The 23,230-nt window shown below is 40.4% G+C and overlaps 1 protein-coding gene across 2 annotated transcripts in view; it reads left to right on the top strand.

The window, feature by feature from the left end:
• dync1li2 (dynein, cytoplasmic 1, light intermediate chain 2) overlaps nucleotides 1–23,230 on the top strand; it is a 42,391-nt gene that overhangs the window by 624 nt on the left and 18,537 nt on the right. For both annotated transcript variants that reach the window (XM_061974756.2, XM_061974755.2), the window contains exons 2-5: nucleotides 156–229; nucleotides 3,024–3,140; nucleotides 3,220–3,450; nucleotides 19,327–19,490. In XM_061974756.2, coding sequence (XP_061830740.1) covers nucleotides 156–229; nucleotides 3,024–3,140; nucleotides 3,220–3,450; nucleotides 19,327–19,490 — 586 coding nt within the window. The remainder of the gene's footprint in view (nucleotides 1–155; nucleotides 230–3,023; nucleotides 3,141–3,219; nucleotides 3,451–19,326; nucleotides 19,491–23,230) is intronic.

The raw sequence follows: 23,230 nt of genomic DNA, 5'->3' as shown, positions 1-23,230 counted from the left end.
CAAACTAAACAGTCAGGAAAGATGACGTCACCATCAGCTTGTGGAGTTTTGACAACTGCCCCTAAAACATGTCCTGTATCACTTGTAGAGTTATATAATACTAGACATGTTTTTTTTTTATAGTCAGACTTATCAATGCAACTCTTGTGTTCCAGGACCTCGATATTGAGTGAAGTTTCTACCCGTTCCAGTTCTAAATTGCCTTCAGGAAAAAACATTCTGGTGTTTGGTAAGTGTTTATGAAAAACGCCAGTGTGGACGGCAGAGATTTTTTTTTATTTTTTTTTGCAGCGCTTGCATTGTTTTGTGGTTGTCAACCCTGCAGGGAGTGGAACACTTTAGACCAGTGGTCCCCAACCACCGGTGCAGGGGCCGGTACCGAAGCCGGAGAGAAACATTAAATCATTTTACGAAGGACTGCATTTTCTCCGACTTAACTTTGGCCAGTCCCACTCGAACTTGTTTTCATTGAGGGCCACACCGCAGTCATGGCTGCCATTAGAGGGCCGCTTGAAACAGTAAATAATTAAAGAATTTGCCTATAAATTTAAATAAAAAAATGTTTTGATGTGTGTGTGTGTGTGTGTGTGTGTGTGTGTGTGTGTGTGTGTGTGTGTGTGTGTGTGTGTGTGTGTGTGTGTATATATGTATGTATTAGAGATGCGCGGATAGGCAATTATTTCATCCGCAACCGCATCAGAAAGTCGTCAACCATCCGCCATCCACCCGATGGCATTAGTGAGGTTATAAAGCTTTTGCCTGTTAAAGAAAGGAGACTGATCCAATGCAGGACAGACATTCGCGTGCCACGCTGTCACGACCCAGATTCACACCAGTGCGCAATCATATGGGAGCCGCGCTGAGCGCACCTCCAAGCGCGTCTCGCTGCCGGCGACGGCCGGGTATGGGCCCGACGCTCCAGCGCCATCCATTTTCAGGGCTAGTTGATTCGGCAGGTGGGTTGTTACACACTCCTTAGCGGGTTCCGACTTCCATGGCCACCGTCCTGTTGTCTATATCAACCAGGGTGAGCCCCACCCCTTTCGTGAGCGCACTGCGCGCGGAGTGACCCCTGTTACGCGCCCCCGGCAACAGGGGTGGCGGGCAGGTAAGCTGCGCGGGCGGAGCGCGCGGAGTGACCCCTGTTACGAGCCCCCGGCCACGGGGGTGGCGGGCAGGTAAGCTGCTTACCTGCTGCGCGTGACGCCGGCCGCGGCGAAGGCGGACGAGGCGGGGTGTCGGCGCGGTGGTGACCCTGGACGTGCGTCGGGCCCTTCTCGCGGATCGCCTCAGCTACGGCTCCCGGTGGGGCCCTCTCGGGGGAAGGGGCCTCGGTCCCGGACCCCGGCGAGGCGTCCCTTCTCCGCTCCGTAAAAGTGTCCATCTCTTTTTTTTTTTTTCTTCTGTTGTGGCATATGCAGCAGGTGCCTGCTCGTTTTTCGTATGTGGGTAACAACATTTAACTATGTATATATATTTCCGAATTGGTTTAACTGCCACCCGCCTGAATCTATTTAAAATCTAATTTTTTTTTATTTCAACCACCCGACCCGCGGATAAAATCTAATTTTTTTAAATTTCATCCGCCCGATCCGCGGATAATCCGCGGACTCCGCGGTTGTGCCCACAAACCGCGCATCTCTAGTATGTATGTATGTATATATTAGTGATGGGTTGATGAGGCGTCATGAAGCGTTTCGACACATTGCAAAACTGTATTGATACTGTGTCAATACTATGTCACTAAATACTGACATCTGCTGGACATTAAAAATCCCTATGGACCGACTCAACTGACACTGATTTTATGACCTAGTATATACAATAATACAAACCAAGTCATTGTATTTCATTTAGGATTATTTCATGTCTTCATTTAAATAAAAATGTATTTTTTATCTTTTTTAGATAGTCAATAAATAATGTGAACATGTGTCATAACATGGAAATCTAAGAGAACGTGTTGTGAATGAGGATGCTTTTTTTTTTTTTTACACATTTTCATTAAAAAAAAGTTTTTCCAACGTATTAAATTTTAGACGATTTCTCTTCTTAATTATTATTTCTCCGGCTGTAGAAAAGACCCGCTCACAGGGCACAGAGGAGGCGTCAGTGCGACACAGTTCGCGTATCGGTCACGTGACCGAGACAGCTCATGATCGGTCACGTGACTTTCTAAAAGCGGTACGCGCACCGACACAGGGTTTTGCTCTATGAGCTCGACGCATGCGCCGATGCATCGGTGTTGCCGGACCCATCACTAATATATATATATGTATGTATGTATGTGTGTGTGTATGTGTGTATATATATATATATATATATATATATATATATATATATATATATATATATATCTCCATCCATCCATTTTCTACCGCCTATTCCCTTTGGGATCGCGGGGAGTGCTGTGTATGTATGTGTATGTATATATATATATATATATATATATACGTATATATAAAAATTTTTTTTAATTCATAGGCAAATTCATTAATTATTTACTGTTTCAAGCGGCCCTCTAATGTAGTGCTGGAGCCTATCTCAGCTACAATCGGGCGGAAGGCGGGTACACCCTGGACAAGTCGCTACCTCATCACAGGGCCAACACAGATAGACAGACAACATTCACATTCACACACTAGGGCCAATTTAGTGTTGCCAATCAACCTATCCCCAGGTGCATGTCTTTGGAGGTGGGAGGAAGCCGGAGTACCCGGAGGGAACCCACGCAGTCACGGGGAGAACATGCAAACTCCACACAGAAAGATCCCGAGCCCGGGATTGAACCCAGGACTACTCAGGACCTTCGTATTGTGAGGCAGACGCACTAACCCCTCCTCCACCGTGCTGCCTATATATGTGTATATATATATATATATATATTATATTGTATTATATAATAATAATAATATAATATTGGTATATGGCAATATGACCATGGTGTTTTAGTCAACAAATACATTTGTGTTGACTTCATTGACCATAAAATGTTGTAGCTGATGACTATGGTGTCTTTCAAGGGGAGGACGGATCAGGGAAAACTTCACTTCTGTCCAAGCTTCATGGAGCCGAACACAACAAAAGAGGACGAGGACTGGAATATCAATACTTAAATGTCCATGATGAAGACCGGGATGGTTAGTTCCCTGTTTATAACTATAATTTACTACAGTTTACGTACAAAAATTGTACTTGCTGATCATTTTTCTGTTGCAGACTTTACACAATGCAATGTGTGGATCCTGGACGGGGACCTGTACCACAAAGGCCTGCTCAAGTTTTCCATCTCTGCTCAGTCCCTACCTGACTGCCTCGCCGTGTTTGTGGCGGACATGTCGCGACCCTGGACCATTATGGAGTCTCTGCAGAAGTGGGCTAGCGTCCTACGGGACCACGTGGACAAACTGAAGATCCCTCCCGAGGACATGAGAGAAATGGAGCTGAAGAGTGAGTAATGGCTGACTTCTTCTAATGGTGTTTGCTTTGTCGTCTTACACATCCTCCACTGGATTGCGTTGAATGTGGAATACACTGCTTATGTCCTGTCAGCATTTTATGAGTATAAGGTTTGTGCTTTGAAACACAAACACAACACAAGTTATTTTCTCATGTGTACATGTCATGCATACTTTCAATACTACTTCCTGATGGTTTTCAAACGTGTACATGGTTTGATGCTGCTCAACAGGTATCTTCTTCTAACCTTCTCTACAAGGTGGTGACCTAAAATAAACCACATTCAAAAATGTGTTTAGATGATAGGGCTGGGTATCACGGCCATGGTAATCAATATGATGCCCTGTGAATGGATATTGCTAAAAATGTAAAGCTATCGATCAAATTGATAATTTAACCCATCCCTAATATACAAATCCCAAAACCAGTGACGTTGGCATGTTGTGTAATTCGTAAATAAAAACAGAATACAATGATTTGCAAATCTTTTTCAACTTATTTTCAATTGACTAGACTGCAAAAACAAGATATTTAATGTTCCAACTGCTCTTTTTTTTGCAAATAATCATTAACTTAGAATTTAATGGCGGCAACACATTGCAAAAATGTTGGCACAGGGGCAATTTTTACCACTGTGTTACATGGCCTTTCCTTTTAACAACACTCAGTAAACCTTTGGGAACTGAGGAGACCAATTTATGAAGCTTTTCAGGCGGAATTATTTCCCATTCTTGCTTGATGTACAGCTTAAGTTGTTCAACCGTCCAGAGTCCGGTGGTATTTTAGGCTTCATATTGCGCCACACATTTTCAATGGGAGACAGGTCTGGAATACAGGCAAGCCAGTCTAGTACCCGCACTCTTTTACTATGAAGCCACGCTGTTGTAACACGTGCAGAATGTGGCTTGGCATAATCTTGCTGAAATAAGCAGGGGCGTCCATGATAAGGTTGTTTGGATGGCAACCTATGTTGCTCTAAAACCTGTATATACCTTTCAGCATTAATGGTGCCTTCACAGATGTGTAAGTTACACATTCCTTGGGCACTAATTAAGGCTGCAGCTAACGATTATTTTTCTATCGATTAATCTATAGATTATTTTTTCGATTAATCGGTTAATCTATAGATTATTTTTCCGATTAATCTATAGATTATTTTTCCTTTTACCGATTATTTTTGTATTTAAAATGAAGATGAAAAAATAAATTTAGGCCAGTTTTTTCAAAAGGCATGACTTATTTACAAAAAAAAAAGGTATGGCCACTCAGTCAACATTGACAACAACATGACAAAATATTCTGTAACAATGTAAACATTTAAAACTTTTAAAATTTAACAAAATTAAAAGTAGCTTATTTGCTTTTTAATGTGCAAATATAAAAGTAAATATCCAGTGCAAATCTTAATATTCTGCAATAGTATAAGCATTTCAAAAGTAAAAGTATTGCTTATTTTGCTTTAAAATGTACAAAAATAAAGATAAACATCCAATACAAAAAAGTGCAAAACGAAATATTCTGTAACAGTGTAAACATTTCAACAAAAGTAAAAGTATTGCTTATTTTGCTTAATAACACAACAATGTTAGTATGATTAAAGTGAAAGTTAATTGTTCGTTTGTACATAGTATATGTAACTGTTAATGTTGTAAAAGGTATTTGCACAACTAATTAACGTTAGCGTCTTTGTAAACACTGAACAGGCACGCCAAACGCGCCTCTCAGAGCGAAACGGTGTTTTAGTTTATGAATTTACAACGCAGATACAAATGACACATTCATGTTTTTGTGTAATGATGACAACGTATACTCACGCGGACGATTGACTAGTTGATGGTGATGGCAAGAACGCTGTCGGGTGTTTTCTTGTCAAATGTTCGTTCATAGCCGTTGTGCTGCTATGATAGGCCATTTCCGCTCAACACAGTGTGCATACAACAACTGTCAAGTGTTTTGCTTTTTTCGCTGTGCTTATCCCACACTTGAAGGGATGTACCAATGCTAAATGTGGCTTCTGGATTTCACTCAAAAGACCAGACCGTAGTTACTTTTTCCTTTTATTTTCCTTTAGTTTGCAACAGTTTTTCCAACGAAGAAACAGCTTCTTTTTTCTTCTTTAGTCTTTTTAGCAGTCTTTAGCAGTGTCAGTAGACTTTAGTAGCCTTTAGCTTCTTTAGTAGCCTTTAGCTTCTTTAGTAGGTGAAAAACCTTTAAGGACAAAACACCACAAGATTAACATGCTGTAAAAAATCAATCAATTATCAATCCCATAATTTACAATTATTAATTAGGCTATCAAACTCTTAACCATTAAACAAGTGCAAGAAAATGGACACATCTTTTCCCTTTAAGTTAAAACAGATTTTAAATAAATTGTCTCAACATAAACGCACCAAGATACATATAAAATACATTTAAACCCAGAAACACAATAGATAAATGCAGCAGAAAACCCAATATGCAAATACATAAATACCTAACCAATTAACCACCTATTTAGATACATATTTAAAATCCATATTCAATATAAATATATTATTAAATTAGCAGTGAAACACTCAATCTTAAACGCTGTCTACTGGTAGAAAAATGCCCCTTTTTCTATGCCTTCACCAGCAGCCAATGATCCAACACAGTTAAATCCAACACTTTAAGTTGAGCGACTTCACCCTCCTGATGAAGCAAACTGCTCCAACATTTATCAAACTAAGCAAAGAATATCAACACTTCCTTACTAAACAACAGTTACACAAAACATCTCACCAGCGCAACAGGTGCGCCACACCCACAAAGACAACTAAAGTGCAATCTTACCGGCTGTCCGTTCAGCTATTGGTTTTGGTACACTTTTGGCACAACTCTGGGTTTTCTGTAACGAACTAAACCTTTTTCCACTCTGCGCTGGCGTCTTTTATACTCCTTGATTTGACACAGCGGTCTAATTACCGGGCTCGCGCACCAGCAGATGAGACGGGAGCGCGCCGCGTTATACCTGCGCGTGAACGTAAACTGATCGGTTCTGATCATATAAGCCGACTGGCCGAAATAATGCCGGATTATACAGGTAAAAGCCAGTAAATTAGAATATTTGGAAAAACTTGATTTATTTCAGTAATTGCATTCAAAAGGTGTAACTTATACATTATATTTATTCATTGCACACAGACTGATGCATTCAAATGTTTATTTCATCTAAAACTTGCTGGTAGACGGCTGCGTTGACCCTGGATCTCAGGAAACAGAGTGGACCGACACCAGCAGATGACATGGCACCCCAAACCATCACCCAACCATGCACATTTTGCATTTCCTTTGGAAATCGAGGTCCCAGAGTCTGGAGGAAGACAGGAGAGGCACAGGATCCACGTTGCCTGAAGTCTAGTGTAAAGTTTCCACCATCAGTGATGGTTTGGGGTGCCATGTCATCTGCTGGTGTCGGTCCACTCTGTTTCCTGAGATCCAGGGTCAACGCAGCCGTCTACCAGCAAGTTTTAGAGCACTTCATGCTTCCTGCTGCTGACCTGCTCTATGGAGATGGAGATTTCAAGTTCCAACAGGACTTGGCGCCTGCACACAGCGCAAAATCTACCCGTGCCTGGTTTACGGACCATGGTATTTCTGTTCTAAATTGGCCCGCCAACTCCCCTGACCTTAGCCCCATAGAAAATCTGTGGGGTATTGTGAAAAGGAAGATGCAGAATGCCAGACCCAAAAACGCAGAAGAGTTGAAGGCCACTATCAGAGCAACCTGGGCTCTCATAACACCTGAGCAGTGCCAGAAACTCATCGACGCCATGCCACGCCGCATTAACGCAGTAATTGAGGCAAAAGGAGCTCCAACCAAGTATTGAGTATTGTACATGCTCATATTTTTCATTTTCATACTTTTCAGTTGGCCAACATTTCTAAAAATCCCTTTTTTGTATTAGCCTTAAGTAATATTCTAATTTTGTGACACACGGAATTTTGGATTTTCATTTGTTGCCACTTCAAATCATCAAAATTAAATGAAATAAACATTTGAATGCATCAGTCTGTGTGCAATGAATAAATATAATGTACCGTATTTTCCGCACTATAAGGCGCACCGGATTATTAGCCGCACCTTCTATGAATTACATATTTCATAATTTTGTCCACCAATAAGCCGCCCCGGACTAAAAGCCGCGCCTACGCTGCGCTAAAGTGAATGTCAAAAAAACGCTGCGCTAAAGTGAATGTCAAAAAAACAGTCAGATAGTTCAGTCAAACTTTAATAATATATTGAAAACCAGCGTTCTAACAACTCTGTCCCAAAATGTACGCAAATGTGCAATCACAAACATAGTAAAATTCAAAATGGTGTAGAACAATAGCAACATAATGTTGCTCGAACGTTAATGTCACAACACACAAAATAAACATAGCGCTCACCTTCTGAAGTTATTCTTCATTCGTAAATCCTTCGAATTCTTCGTCTTCGGTGTCCGAATTGAAAAGTTGGGCGAATACGGGATCCAAAATGGCCGGTTCCGTCTCGTAGAAGTCACCGGAGTCAGTGTCACTGTTGTCCAGCAGTTCTGTGAATCCTGCCTTCCGGAAAGGTCGGACCACAGTTGTGACCGAAACTATCTGCCCAGGCATTTACGATCCACTGGCAGATGTTGGCGTATGCGCTATCTGCCCGTCTTAGTGAAGGTGTGTTCGCCTTCGGAGCTGTGTGAAAAAAGCCACCCGGCCTCTTCGCGTAAACTTCCCTTAACCACTCGCTCATCTTTTCTTCATCCATCCATCCCTTCGAGTTAGCTTTTATGATGACGCCGGCTGGAAAGGTCTCTTTTGGATGGGTGGAAGTTAGCATGGCAAGCTAGAACCACAGTGAAGGATGACTTCTCATTCCCTGTGGAGCGAATATTCACCGTACGTGCTCCCGTTCCACAGTGCGGTTCAGTTGCTGTGAAATACGGTAGTAATCCGTGTGCGGATGGAGAGATTGCGTCTTTTTATGAACCGGATCGTTTTGTAGGAGCCATTTTGTGGTCTTTACAGATGTAAACAGGAAATGAAACGTACGGTGATATCCGCGCGTTTTTTCTTCTTCTTCCGGGGGCGGGTGAAGCGCTTCCTGTTCTATGGGGGCGGGTGAAGCGCTTCCTGTTCTATGGGGGCGAGTGCTTTCCTTGGCGGTTGCTTGCGTAGAAGAAGAAGCGCTTCCTGTTCTACCGGGAAAAAAGATGGCGGCTGTTTACCGAAGTTGCGAGACCGAAACTTTATGAAAATGAATCGTAATAAAGCGCACCGGGTTATTAGGCGCACTGTCAGCTTTTGAGAAAAATTGTGGTTTTTAGGTGCGCCTTATAGTGCGGAAAATACGGTACAAGTTACACCTTTTGAATGCAATTACTGAAATAAATCAAGTTTTTCAAAATATTCTAATTTACTGGCTTTTACCTGTATACATTTCCTGGGGTTGCCTAGGTGAATAGGGATGCGGATGTGCTCTAAGATAAAATATAATTTTATTAAGTGGGGTTTGGCTGGTTGCTCAGCAGCCACGGTTGCGAGCTCGCGCTTCAGCTGACGAGACAGCTGTTCGCCGCTACAACATTATTAGGCCGTTTATTGAAATACTCCCACACTTTTGACGACTTTTGGCGTGCTTTTTTCCCCTCGCTCGCACCGCTCGCATCGTCTGCTTTGCGCTCCGCCATGACGGTAGTGTGACGTAAATATGCGACGCATCGACGCACAAAAACTGCGTCGACGTATTTACGTAACCGATGACGTCGACTACGTCGACGCGTCGTTTCAGCCTTAGCACTAATACACCCCCTTACCGTCACAGATGCTGGCTTTTGAACTTTGTGCCTATACCAGTCCGGATGGTTCTTTTCCTCTTTGGTCCGGAGTACACAACGTCCACAGTTTCCAAAAAACAACTTGAAATGTGAACACGTCAGACCACAGAACACTTTTCCACTTTGCATCAGTCCATCTTAGATGAGCTCAGACCCAGCGAAGCAGACAGCGTTTCTGAAATGGCTTTCGCTTTGCATAGTAGAGTTTTAACTTGCACTTACGCCTCATTTGGTGACATCATATCCACGGTCAGTGTTCAATGGGCATAGGCATCTCTGGTTCAATTAATGGAAAGATATGTGAAATTAATCAAGCCGATACATTTAAGATACCGCTTCATCAATTAGCGATTCGATCAGATAGGATTTAAATCCTGATCACGATGCATATACCATTCAAATGTGCCATGTCGATGTTGATTCCATGTTGCCTACCCACAGTTCTTTGCGTTGGTTATAAGGAAGTTATTAACCCTTGCATGAGGAAATGTTCTGTATTTGGGTCTATTTGAGTTGAGGACCCCTGCATTAGAGCTTGGATGTCAGTATTATGTAATATTACATGTATCGCAATGGTTCTAGGTCATTGTCAGAGGCCCGTGATCCTCAGCAGGGTGTCCTGGCCCTGGGCAAGTTGTCCAGATAGATGAATGCGACACACAGATGATGTTCCGTAGTTAAATTTAGATGTGGTCACGTCTATGTCACCAAGACTTCTCTTGTGTTCAGAACAGATGAGGCTTTTTCTACATGTTAGTTCAGCCTGTGCTTGCCTGCTATTTGTGTTGGTTTGTTTTTTATGAGGCAGCACAAAATAGGCAATAAAATTATATTACATCTACCAGAAATACAATCCAAAAAAACTATTTAGTCCTTTCACTCTACAAAAGTAGGTTATTGTCCACATATTTTGACATTAGTTTAGCACAAGCATGATTGATAACATCACAACTTGCTAAGAGCATGTGGTGTGGAACTATGATTTAACGGAACATGCTTGAGGCTGACTTATAAAACTGCATTGCAGTCAAAGGTGAACTGCTTGTCATTCACAATCCCTCTGTAAAACAAAATCCTTTATCTTTTTTTCCCGCATTTTAAGTCGTAAATTACGTCAAGTACAGCTAACGGAGTACTCTTTTTGCACCCACAAAGCCCTCTAAAAACAACCAAAAATCTCCTACAATACTCCATTTACATCCCGTGACCTGATTATCTACCAAGTATTAGAAATATTGTTATTATAAGCGCTAATGCAGACAAACTACTTTTAGCCGTGCCGTGATCACAGAGAGCTAACTAGCTTAAGCTGGATGGTGAGCTGCTGCATCGCCTCTGGGCTGGTAGAAGTTAATTCTAGATTATAAATCATGTCTCTCACCTGGATAGTAGAAGGTTGTTGGCATAAACCGAGAAGGTGGTCAACTTTTACATCCATCTTAGACCTGGAGATGGCGAGAAATACACGAAAATACGCTAGTTTGCGGCACCATTTTCTCATCATTGAAGTTTATGATTAATTCTTCATTTAAACGGAAAGATATACACATCTCACTAGTCGGCATCCCAGTGAGAGCAGACGTAGTACAGTAAGTGATTATTTTATTATGTTTGTATTTTGTATTTCTTGTTTAGTACTTAGCAATACTCCTACATGATGCTTAGTGTTTCACTAAAGCTGGATCTGTTTAGCACACAGCTTCTAAAACTTTTAGCTCATCCTCCTTATATTCAGCCCTAAAAATCCAAGGTTCTGAGTCATCATTTGTCCCAAAGTAATCGTTGACCCTCATGAAGTTTGCCATGATTAGTAGTGTTATTGTTGAAGGAAGGGAAAAGTGAATGTTGTGATTCGTCTGTAAAATTAATACACCGCTGTATGCTTAAAATGAGCAAAATACGTAAATATTAAATGTTAGTATGAATGTGCCTGTTACTACATTGCATATATATTTACAGCATGTATATGGAACACTGATAGAGCTGTTTGGGTGTATTTAAGAGCGCTTTACAGGCGGAATAAAGCGACTCCCATACATCCCTAACGTGGAGTAGGATTAAAAAAAAAATCTTGTTGGTATCTTATTTTGAAAGAATCCCCATTTCCGCCCATCACACTATACTGCTTCTTCCATCATCGCATGCAATTCATTGCAGGTAAACAAGGGGAGGGGTCCCACTGAGTCTGCATTAAAGTGGATTTAGTTTGGTGTGATAATACTGTAGTTATTAGTGTGATACCTTTAAACTGTAAAAGTCATTGAACACTTAATGATTGTGTTTATTTGTATTGTTTTTCTTGTTTTAAAAGAAAACAATTAAAATGTGACTAGAGTCTCAAGTTTAGCAACAATTAAAAACTGCACTTTATTTGTTGTGAAAAAAATATTTTGTATCTATTTCAAATAGATAACAAAAAATTACTTCTTTCTATATAGATTTTCCACTTTCCTCATGCTCCATTACAAGGGCGTTGAAAGTCTGGCACGCAACTCGAGTTTTTTGGACCACAGTAACATGTAAACAAAAATATATAATCTGACACAAAGTGCTGTCATACATACATATTTTTGAAAAAAAAAACAACATATCCAGTGTTTCCCACAGGACAGGCATCTATTTGTGGTGGTGTGGTCTGGGGGCGGGGGGTGGCGGCGGCAGCGGCGATGACCAAGAAAAACGCGGAGTTGGAATATAATTACAACATTTTATGTACATATTTATATACAGATTTGAACAATTAGTGATTCACTGAAATATATTTATTAATTGTGGTTCTTACAAAAAATATATCTTATAAAATATAAAAGCTAAAATGTCTCTTAAAGCTCTGCCCCTTTAATTAGTGAATACTAAATAATTTAACTTTAGCCTACTACTACAACCATATTATTTACCAGCAACATGAAGTGAAACAGAGGCAGAGGTGTCCTGCCACAGTCAGTCAACCTCCTCCTCCTCCTCCTCCTGCTGAACAGGTCGCACCTGTGGTCCAGACTGTAGGCCTACCTCCTCTCCAAGTCGAGCCCTTTTCGGCCGTTGAAAATATTTTCTATACTCATCTGTGTGAAGGAGTGAACATCCAACATTAGAATTTATTACTAACGAGCAGAACCGCTCTATGTACAGTGCCGTCTAACCTTAAGCGGCAGCAGCTCAACACATGCAGGGTTCAACGTTAAGCTTTTTTTCTACTTGCCCGACTTCTCAAATCTACTTGCCCCAATATTTTTTACTTGTCCTGCCTAGGTTTTTTTCTGGCTGTGTAGTGCTCATGGCTTATATCTTACTAAAATTCTTCCCGTTGACTATTTACAACACTACACAGTATTTATTATTATTATTATTATTATCTATAATTACATTTAAATGGCATTGCATACATGTAAAATTAAATGCTATTTCACATTATTTGACCAGTAACAGTTACACTCATCTGAACAGGTCAGCCACCTGTTTAAAGCCCGATCACAGTTGAAATCTTGAAATGAAGGGCCTTTAATGGCCAAAACATTAACCTGGACAACATTTTAACAGCTGGTTGGCTCAGATTTTATTCTTTTCATTGCATTCACATGCTGCAGTAGACAATTTAGCTTCAGTCCATGTGTGTTTATTGACAACAGGGTTATAACTTGGACACGTTAGCTCGTCGGTATGAAAACACGTGACTGTTACTACGTGCGTCTGCCCCGAGCCACGAGTCAAACCGCGGCGGTGTTAATGAAGCAGCGTCGGGCTGCTCACCATCAGTGAGTCATACCAAAGACTATAAAAATGGGACCCATTACCTCCCTGCTTGGCACTCAGCATCAAGGGTTGGAATTGGGGGTTAAATCACCAAAATGATTCCCGGGCGCGGCCACCGCTGCTGCCCACTGCTCCCCTCACCTCCCAGGGGGTGATCAAGGGTGATGGGTCAAATGCAGAGAATAATCTCGCCACACCTAGTGTGTGTGTGACAATCATTGGTACTTTAACTTTAACTTATCTACCTATAACACCTGTAAAAATGAAGCAATGCTACCACGCTAGCAAGCGTTAGCTAGCCGGCTATGAGCCACCAAGCTGCTAACTATCGCCAAAAGGCACCATTTAAGTTTTTTTCCCCATGGCATCCTGGATCAAGGCTTTCTGCAGCTTTTGGACGTTTGAGGTAGAAACGTAGGAAGCGCCATCATTATGAAAAGTAGCCGGCGAGTATTTTGATCCCGTCCGTCCCTCTTCTTCGTCTTCTTCTTCTTCTTCTTCTTCTTCTGGCCCACCAGGTGAATTAAGTGCTATTGGCGGAGTTACAATGCATAGTAGGCTACCGCCACCTACTGCACCGGAGGTGTAACTACAAGCAACATTCACAGACAGTCTCATTGCTTTTATGAGCGGGCGAGCGAGTCAAAAGCCGAAAAATCCATTTGTGGCGGACGTAATTCTTTCGTGGCGGGCCGCCACAAATAAATGAATGTGTGGGAAACACTGATATCAAAACGGCCCCTACGTCTTTTTAGTATGCAGCCCTTAGTAGAACAAGTTTAGAGACCCCAGTTCTATTGTTTAAACATATTTAACTGAAAATGTATTTTTCTTTTCAATGACAACAGTTCAAAATAACACATTTTAGAGCCGTAATTCCAATACTATAACGTGAAATATGGCATCTTTGCGTAAGGTTATTATGCGGTCAGAATCTCATACTGGCCCATACCTAATAACGATACTCATTCTTTCTACAGACCTGTGATCTAAAAGAGAAAAGCACATTACACGTTTTGTACACATGCAAAAGAGCATAGTAACATACTATTCTTTGTACATGATCATTTGTTTTCATATTGTTCTAAAGTACTCTTAGTGCTTATTTTCCCGGCAGTCTGATGTAGTTCGCATCAACTTGTCTGTATATTTCAACAACGCTGAGATCATTCACATCATTGTTTTCCAGAATCCAGCATGACACCCATGATTTCTAGTGAGACCGATTCAGATTACACAGTAGATGTGTATGAGCGAGACAGGCTGGAAGTTTGTGGGAGTGGCTCCAATCTAAGGGATCTTGCAGCACTCTTGCATCATGGTTCTCCGACCCCTCCCAACAGCAACATTTGTCTGTCCTGATTTTAGTGTGTGAGCTGACTGTTCTTCTGGAAGTGGATGCTGGAGTTAAATTACAAGACCAGCCCTAAAATTACAGAAAAAAAATACTGTGGACATTTTCTGCCACAATGTTAAGCAATGAAACCTAAGGAATGACATCTCCAGGAATTTTATTTTGACTAGATTCAAAGGAAACCTAATAGTTGAAAGCTCCAAGGAAATATCATTATACCCAAAACCAGTGAAGTTGGCACGTTGTGTAAATCGTAAATAAAAACAGAATACAATGATTTGCAAATCCTTTTCAACCAATTTTCAATTGAATAGACTGCAGAAGACAAGATACTCAACGTTCGAACTATTAACTTTTGTTATTTTTTGCAAATATTAGCTCATTTGGAATTTGATGCCTGCAACATGTTTCAAAAAAGCTGGCACAAGTGGCAAAAAAGACTGACAAAGTTGAGGAACACTTATTTGGAACATACCACAGGTGGGTGCCATGATTGGGTATAAAAGCAGCTTCCATGAAATGCTCAGTCATTCACAAACGATGGGGCGAGGGTTACCACTTTGTGAACAAATGCGGGAGCAAATTGTCCAACAGATTAAGAACAACATTTCTCAACCAGCTATTGCATGGAATTTAGGGATTTGACTATCTACGGTCTGTAATATCATCAAAAGGTTCAGAGAATCTGGAGAAATCACTGCACGTAAGCAGTAAACCAACATTGAATGCCCGACACCTTCGATTCCTCAGGCCGCACTGCATCAAAAACCAACATTAGTGTGTAAAGGATATCACCACATGGGCTCAGGAACACTTCAGAAAACAACTGTTAGTAACTACAGTTTGTCGCTACATCTGTAAGAGCAAGTTAAAACTCTACTGTGCAAAGCCAAAGCCATTTATCAACAACACCCAGAAACGACGCCGGCTTTGCTGCGTCCGAGCTCATCTAAGATGGACTGATGCAAAGTGGAAAAGTGTTCTGTGGTCTGACGAGTTCACATTTCAAGTTGTTTTTGGAAACTGTGGACGTCGTGTCCTCCGTACCAAAGAGGAGAAGAACCATCCGGATTGTTCTAGGTGCAAAATTCAAAAGCCAGTATCTGTGATGGTATGGGGGTGTATTAGTGCCCAAGGCATGGGTAACTTACACATCTGTGAAGGCATCATTAATGTTGAAAGGTACATACAGGTTTCGGAGCAACTAATGTTGCCATCCAAGCAAGGTGTTCTTCATGGACGCCCCTGCTTATTTCAGCAAGACAATGCCAAGCCACATTTTGCACGTGTTACAACAGCGTGGCTTCGTAGTAAAAGAGTGCAGGTACTAGACTTGCCTGCCTGTAGTCCAGACCTGTCTCCCATTGAAAATGTGTGGCGCATTATGAAGCGTAAAATACGACGACGTAGACCCCGGACTGTTGAACAACTTAAAGCTGTACATCAAGCAAGAATGGGAAATAATTCCACCTGAAAAGCTTCAAAAATTGACCTCCTCATTTCCCAAAGTGTTGTTAAAAGGAAAGGCCATGTAACACAGTGGTAAAAATGCCCCTGTGCCAACTTTTTTGCAATGTGTTGCTGCCATTAAATTCTAACTTAATGATTATTTGTAAAATAAAATAAAATTTCTCAGTTCAAACATTAAATATCTTGTCTTTGCAGTATATTCAATTGAATATAAATTGAAAAGGTTTTACAAATCAAGGTATTCTGTTTTTATTTACGATTTACACAACGTACCAACTTCACTGGTTTTGGGTTTTGTAGAGCAAAACATGATTGAAGCAAGTCATCTTTATGATATAGGGTTTGAAAGTGTGACGTGAAAACGCATTGCATTGTAGGTCTAGCGAAATTCGGAATGGCTTATTTACATGGCTGAATATAAGATTCTGTGCTTGAAGGGTAACTGCACTTCTTTTGGAATTTTGCCTATTGTTCACAATTCTTATGAGAAACAAGAAGACAAAAGTTTTTTGTTTTTTTTGGCATTATAACTTTAAAAAATGGTCTCGTTCTAGGTGGCTAGCAATGCAATCAACGGGAGCAATGCCTTCTGCCTCTGAATCAATGAGAAAAAACATTAAAAAACCATCAACAATACATCATTTATGTTCCGCAACCTGTATAATAACCAAATAGAAGCAACATTGATATTTTAAGAGCAAACTCTTTTTCTATTGTAGGAACTCATCGCAATGCTACGGCATTAGCCGTAAGCTAGATAGCGTCAACAGCTTAATGGCTTTTGAGTTTGTAATGTACGATGCTGTATCGGGACAGATCCATTACAAATTTGAACAGAAATATGTTGTATAGGAATTAACTATACACAATAAAACATTATTTGGTAATGTTTTATTGTGTACAGTTAATTGTGTCACATGAAATAAAGTAATACCTTTTGTGACCTGAAAAAACAAGTAATGTAAAAAAACATGGTTTTTACTTTTTAATATCAATATAAAACTCAAAGCAGTTTGGCTAATAAAGATGGAGTCTAATAAACAAACATTCTTCTTTTGTAAAAATGCCTCCTACTGGTTCAGTGCAACAGTTTGGCCAACAGAAATAAACAGCTAATACACAACCTTCACAGCCTGCATTCAGTTCGATGAGGTGATAAAACATTATAGCTAGTATTGATGTTATTTGAACACTGATACAGTTTGCAGTTAAATAAAGGACAAGTGAGCATCTCAGTAAACAAACTACAGACTTAAACAAGTTGTGGCAACGTTCCCAACACATCGCCTGCTGCATATTTTCTTCACGTTATCAACCCTGTCACAGCTGATGGACGCTGTGATGAGAAAATAAAAAAGCAACGTCAAATAGTTTTGTCCTTCACTGTATACTTTTAGTGTGGGACAGATGCGTCTCGGTCCAATATTGTCCACACCTGTCTCCATCTAAAAACAGCAGTGCGCTCTTAAACGCACGCCCAGACTCTACGGAAATGAAGCGATGGAAAATTAAGTTAAACCAAGCGCTTGTCTCTGGTTACTCCGAGGGGAAATCTCCGGAGCAAAGTCTGTGTAGTTTGTCCGCCATGTTTTTTTAAGCCAGCCGACGCTACTGCGCATGTGCCGGCACTGCTGTGATTTTGTTTCCAAGAAGTAAGCAGTGTTGCCCAAAATGCATTAATAAATGACGTTTTTTAGGTAATTAAAAATTTAGACGGTATTACTAACCGTTGGGAATTTTCCCGCGGTTTATCATTATAGCGTTTACCATTACATCTCTAGTATGTGTATAACAGCTCTTCTGCCTTGGAGACTGTGAGGGTCAAGGCAAGGAAATTGATCAATGCATGTTTACACTTTCCCGCTTATCAACGTTAACAGCAAATGGTTGTGTTTTGTAAAATATTCCTACAAATGTTCCTATAAATGTTCTCAAGTACCAAGGAGGCATCCTTCATAGATGTTGCCCCATATACTAAATCCCAACTTAAAATCAAGGATTGGCTCCAAAGTGCAAGTTAATCTGATGTTGTGGCCTCTCCCTTGCTACATTCCCAAGGTCCTAAGGAAGTAGGCCAAAGCTTCCTGCATTTAAACACACACACACACACACACACACACACACACACACACACACACACACACACTTAAAGGTCTTTACCAACAGGAATTGCAAAACAAGGGTCCCATATTTCTGTGTATGGTTTTGCATGGGCTGTGCCATATAGATGATATAAAGTATGATATAAATCGTGCAGATTTGTCAGATAGGGATTTTAATACTATCGTCATATGTTGACATATTCTAGCTGTGTTTCGCAAATTTGACAGCGATAAATGAGCTAGCAGCTAACGTCCCTCCACGGTGCAAAGCCGCTTGTAAGTCAGCAGTCCTCACCAAATAAAGTACCTTTCCTACATGTATCATTATCACTGGAGGACGAGGAATGGCTAAAAATGCTACATTACACACCGTGGGAGGATACAATAAGCCATGCTAACTGCTAAGCTGGAGCTTTTGAATGTAAACAAGATTTTACATTTACGGTATAGCTCGGTTGGTAGAGTGACCGTGCCAGCAACTTGAGGGTTCTAGGTTCGATCCCTGCTTCTGCCATCCTAGTCACTGCCGTTGTGTCCTTGGGCAAGGCACTTTACCCACCTGCTCTCAGCGCCACCCACACTGGTTTAAAAATGTAACTTAGATATTGGGTTTCACAATGTAAGGCGCTTTGAGTCACTAGAGAAAAGCGCTATATAAATATAATTCACTTCATTTTGCACTACCACAAAATCTTTTTTTTGTCTTTTTTTTTGTTTTTATTTACAAACGCAAAAAATGCGGAAGGGCGTGGACACAGGAGGACTTTAAGAGCAAAAAACTAATAATTTAAATCCGAGCCAATCATAGTTTGTTATAAAAAAAATTAATACTCGAATGATCTTGAAAATTGACCAATACTGTTTACACATTTGCCCAATAATATATTGTGATATTTATCTTTATCGCAGGAGGCTGCAATATGTACCGTATTAATATGCAGTATCAATTTGATCTCAAAACTTAATAGTTTGCTAGCACTTTTCCAAAAACCCTGAAAATGAAGTTATCATGCAAAGGAGTTGAGATTTGTAGTGACTTCACCTGAAAATAGTCTATTTTAGTGATGCAGAGACACTTAGGGGTGCACTGCTTGGTCATGTTTGTTTTAACTAAACAAGAAATGCACAAATGTTTGCAAATAATATAAAGAAAATCTTAACATCCACAAAGATGGACACCTTTTAGTTTGTCCTTCAGCATGGTTCAGCCAGATAATGCACTTGCATATGAAGACCATCATGGCCTGTCTAATGAAACCTTCAGGTTTTTTTGCACCATCGTTTTACATTTTCCATTGTGGACTAGATCTTTCAGTAATATGTTCACAAATTCTTTCCCTGGTCTGTGTGTTAGTGGTGAAAGCGTTCCAGGAGTACGCAGAACCAGAGGACGGCGCCCCGGCCTCTCCGCAGAGACGGACCATGACAGCAGGGGAGGATGAGGCAGTTGTGCTACCACTTGGAGACAATACACTCACACACAACCTGGGCATTCCAGTGCTAATAGTTTGCACAAAGGTAAGATCCAGTATTGTATCCTTATCCTAGGATTACTCATAGATGGCTAAAGATACATTTGTTTGTCAAAACCTATTATCGTATAGTCTCTCCACACAGAAGTAAGGACAACTTTATATCCGCTACATATTACAATTAGTGAATGCGTTTTTTAAAACTGCGTTAGGCATCAATAGTTGTTTTCCTGCCTGGAAAGCAACCTTAACACCATAACCCAGGGTTGAGGCTTTTATTAATGAGACAATTCACCAAAGGTCTTCAAATAGTACCTGAACAAATACAATACTAAATTAAAGCTGCAAGCAGCGTTGGTCGGGCCCGCGTATTTGGCAGGTGCTAGTCCTAACTGTCCCAATACTTTTGTCCAGTGATAGTCATAAGTGTCCCAATACTTTTGTCTACTTTTAGTCTGAAGTGTCCCAAGACTTTTGTCTAGTGTACCTACCTTGTCTGCATTGTGTGGGCACGTTGGTGCTTCCTGCTTTTAAGCAGCCATCTTAAAAAAACAGCAGCGCAGCTGCATCAGCGCAGCGGGTCTTTGAAGGGTCATAAAATCAAAACCAGAGCAGTTATAAAAAAAAAGCGCTTCTGTCATTGTAATCACAAGGGTTCAATCTCTCTCCTGTGTTAGTTTGAAGGCGAAACGAGAAACGCGCTCAGAGGAGTTCGTTTTTGAAGGAAGGTGACCGGTTTTTACAAAAAATTTGTTTTGAAGGGGGAATAGCAAACTTCCTGTTGATTTTTGCTGGGGGTTGTCAATTTATGAAATGTAGGTCTAAGTGAGACCTACATAGAGGTTTTTGTTTCATGTCTCTCCGACTTTTCCAGTGGGAGTTACAGGCAGTTTTGTCATTTTTTTCTTCCGAGGAGCAGTTTTTTCTGCGTTTTATTAAAAAATTGTGGTAGAGCACAATTTTTAGATTTGGGGTTCGGTTTTTTCATTAGATCGCAATTTTTGCCAGTCCTGATGTCTGTGTTAAGTTTGGTGAGTTATGAAGCATGTTAAGGGGGTCAAATTACAGCTCAAAGAGGCAAAAGTGACTGTTTTTAGTACTTTTTTGTCTTGAAGGGGGAATTGCCAACTTCCTGTTGATTTTTGCCCAAAAATGTACAATTATAAAATGTTGGTGTAAGTCAGACCTACATAGTTTCATGTCTCTCCGACCTTTCTAGTGGGAGTTACAGGCAGCTGAGTTTTTCTTTCTTCCTAGGGGGCGCTAGAGCGCAATTTTGAGTTTTTGGGTTCGGTTTTTTTATTAAAAGGCAATTTTCGCAGGTCCTGATGTGTGGGTCAAATATGGTGAGTTTTGAAGCATGTTAAGTGGGTCAAATTACAGCTCAAAGAGGCGGCGGAAGAAAAAAGAAAGAAGAAAAATAATAAAACCTTACAATTTCAATAGGTCCTTATGTCCCATTGCAAAAGGACTCCCGTTGGGATTCCTTTTACAATGGGCCATGCGGGCCCTAAAAAAGGAAAAACAGAAATGTATAAAAGCAACAGTATCAATAATAATGATGCAATTTATAGTTGTTGAATGTTAAATGTTTAAATAATGTTATCTATTGGAAATTATGCATCGATTTAGAATAGAAATTAATTAAAATCGTGATTTGGATATTAATTGTTTTTTGAGCACCCCTAGTTAGTCACATTCCTAGTGATGTCCAGCTTCCCTTCACTGCACAAAAGGATTTTCTTAAGGTTCTCCTGGAACATTTGCCACATCTCTCCGAGTTTAGCCAAAATACTTCTTTATTATCTTGGCAACTTCTTCCATTGCTGGATTTTGCTAGTGGACCCTGGAATCCTCAAGAGCAGTCACTCACTCGCCAATGTGAAATTTGTCCCTTCTCCTTGTACCGTTTTTTGTTATGCAAGCAAGTTGTGCTTTTTGACGGACTTGCTTGTAATCAAAGGTTGCCTTATACTGTCCTGGTTAGCCTCTGGGCAAAAACGTCTGCTGAAAGTGCCTTGTTGTATCAGCAGAGCTTCACATGCTAGGTGTGACCACTAAAGGGCGATTGACATTTCTGTGTGTGACCTCTTCCAGTGATTTTCAAAACCGATTCTCAACAGCCAATATCGCTGTAGATACTGTACGTCATATCATCATAGCAGTCAGTTCAAAATTATATTTTTTTAATGCTTCATTTAACCCCCTGTTGTAATACAAGGAACCTCTATTTTTGAGATAAAGCTGTTTCACCTTCCTCTCCTCCATATTTAAATATTTATGTGACCCTTTCTTTTTTCTTTTCCCTGTACACACAAGAGAATTCTACTATTTATCAGGGGAAAAAACACACATGACTAAATATTCATATGACCACAGGGCAACATGCTGGCATCAATTGATCAGTGTGATCCTTTGTGTACTTTGCCCTTAAATAAAAAAGTCTTGGTGGAGGTTCCACTCTAGCTTAAGCATTGCCTAAAACACAGAAATTATATCACACACTTCAGTTATATTTCTTGTCATTATCCATGTACACCACCCAGAAGCCACTGATGACTCCAGGACGTCCAAATCCTTCTTAAGGACTGCAATAACGTCTTCACGTCTGCGGAATGTGATGTGACACTAAAGAACTTTGCCAGATTGAGCTTAACAAGGGCTCCTGATAAATAAAATCAGCTTACAAGAGGAAGATTTGAGAGCATTTCCCTGAGGGTGTGGTAAAGTGGTCAGTAAATCTCCATCACTGGTTTGGAGAAAGACAAAAAAACATGGCTACCTAAAACCAGTTAAGCTGTTTTTTCACACGTCAACATAGAAAGTAGTGTGCGCTCCTTAATGAACTTAAAGTACCTTTTTAAAATAGACTTACTGCTCTTTGGAATTATTGCCCTCGGTAATAATCGTGCCTTAATATTGCGGAAGACACAAAAACTGCTCAGCACAGAATTTTCAGTATCAGTAGTGTGTAGTGGAACAAATGTGAATTCAAATGTATTATTTTTGGTGATGTAGCTGTATCATAAATACAGCTGTATTTCGGTTTCAAAGTCTTCACAAAATTACCGCGACGTGTGAAGGTATCAAACGAAAACTTTGAGTGTAGTTTTTTTTCAGGCGTATAAGCTTTGGCAAAGTCTGTAAGTAAACTACATCTCCCAGAATCCTTTTGCGCTACACGGGAAGGCAAAGTGGGGGCGTTGAACGCCGTAAGCAGGAAGTGAACCAGAGCCAGCTGGTCACGTCACACCGCACGGCTGTAAATCACCAAGAAAAAATGTTCAACGCTTGAAATACGAGTAAACTAAAAATCTACTTGATACATCCTTAATCCATTCATCTATTTTTCTACCGCTTGTCTCTCGGTTAGTGAGGTATTTACAGTATTAAGTTGTGTTGTTAGTTTACTTTTCTAAGAAACACTTTCCAGACTGATATAAAAAATGACCACCATAGAAGACACTGTTTCCCATAATGTAAAAGCTGTAAGACACATTTTACAATATTGTTTTACATTGTTACTTTAAATACATTAACTGTAAGTAGGGATGTCCGATAATATCGGACTGCCGATATTATCGGCCGATAAATGCTTTAAAATGTGAAATTATCGGTATCGGTTTCAAAATTATCGGTATCTGTTTCAAAAAGTAAAATGTATGACTTTTTAAAACACCGCTGTGTACACGGACGTAGGGAGAAGTACAAAGCGACAATAAACCTTAAAGGCACGGCCTTTGCGTGCCGGCCCAAGTGAATGCAATTCATACTTGGTCAACAGCC

Source organism: Nerophis lumbriciformis, linkage group LG15 (assembly GCF_033978685.3).
Source record: "Nerophis lumbriciformis linkage group LG15, RoL_Nlum_v2.1, whole genome shotgun sequence".
Classification (NCBI taxonomy): Eukaryota; Metazoa; Chordata; class Actinopteri; order Syngnathiformes; family Syngnathidae; genus Nerophis; species Nerophis lumbriciformis.
Note: the sequence above shows the minus strand (reverse complement) of the source record. Positions and strands in the feature narration are given on the sequence as shown.